Raw genomic sequence first — 1,316 nt, forward strand, 5'->3', positions numbered from 1 at the left:
ACCTATCGGGGGTTTCTCTCCATAACATTAGTGCTTTCAGCTTTTTAAACCCCCTTGTTTTTTTAATAAATAACTTAATTTGAACAACGTGACTCTTTATCGCATATACGTGACCTTCTCCCCTTCAAAATGAGATATCATTTATTAAATTTGATAAAATATTAAAGGAGATATCGTTTGGTAACAGAAAAATACCTTTTAAAAACAAGTATATACATACATAGATTATCGTCACAGCCATCATTCTGTTCGTATTGAACGTAACATACAAATGTCCAAATGTTTATAATTAGTAAAATTTACGTCAATGCAAATTAAACTTATCTAACGCCCGCGCTAATTGATTTTCCAACACATTGATTATCTCAAAGATACTTGAATATAACTTCCAAAGTAATTTAAAATTTCAGTAAAATGCAGCATTTCCCATATCAGCAAGACATCATTGGCTGTCCACTAAGCTTTGAAATGATAAGAACCATATTGATAACAGTAAATTAAAGTGATAAACAAATCGCAGAAAGTATAAAAACCATGGGCAGAAAATTTGTGGCATAGTTGTATATCATCGATTGGTGCTATACGGCATTTTACGTATTCCCCAAGGTAAGGGACTTTAAAGGTTTTTCTCCATTCTACAACAAAAATATCCTGAAAAAATTATACTTAAACTTTTATTTTTTCCTTCTACTCTAATAGCAAAATGTTCAAGTTTTTCGTGTTCATCACCATTTGCGCCGCCTTGGCCTCGGCCAATCTGGTGCGTGTGCCCATCTACAAGAACCCCAAACACAGCAAGTCTCATCGGGCTGTGCAGACCGAATTAGCTTACTTGCGCTCCAAATATAATGTACCCAGCGCACGCAGCGCCACCGAGCAATTGGATAATGATCTGAATATGGCCTACTATGGCAAGATCACCATCGGTACACCACCACAGGAATTCTTGGTGCTTTTCGATTCCGGTTCCTCAAACTTGTGGGTGCCTTCGGCTACTTGCCCCGCCAGCAACCAGGCTTGCCAATTGCACAGCAAATACAATTCAAACGATTCCAGCACCTATGTCGCTAATGGCGAAAGCTTCTCCATCGAATATGGTTCCGGTAGTTTGTCTGGTTTCTTGTCCCAGGACACAGTTCGTGTAGCTGGTCTCACCATTCAAAACCAAGTATTCGCTGAAGCTATGGAAGAACCCGGTACCAGCTTTGTCTACTCGAACTTCGACGGTTTGATGGGTATGGCTTTCCAATCTATTTCCAACGACGATGTGGTGCCACCTTTCTACAATATGTGGTCTCAAGGACTCATTGATAAGG

The 1,316-nt window shown here is 39.2% G+C and overlaps 1 protein-coding gene across 1 annotated transcript; it reads left to right on the forward strand.

Annotated features, from left to right (window-relative positions):
* Positions 1-703: 703 nt before the first annotated feature.
* Positions 704-1,312, forward strand: LOC108357105 (lysosomal aspartic protease-like; the record flags this gene model as incomplete). The annotated part of the gene is made up of 1 exon (XM_017608197.1): positions 704-1,312. A coding segment is annotated over exon 1 (609 nt), but the record flags the coding sequence as incomplete, so codon positions are not given.
* Positions 1,313-1,316: the final 4 nt, after the last annotated feature.

The sequence above is a fragment of the Rhagoletis zephyria genome, unplaced genomic scaffold (genome assembly GCF_001687245.7).
Source record: "Rhagoletis zephyria isolate East Lansing unplaced genomic scaffold, Rhagoletis_zephyria_1.1 Rzeph_scaffold_70555, whole genome shotgun sequence".
Classification (NCBI taxonomy): Eukaryota; Metazoa; Arthropoda; class Insecta; order Diptera; family Tephritidae; genus Rhagoletis; species Rhagoletis zephyria.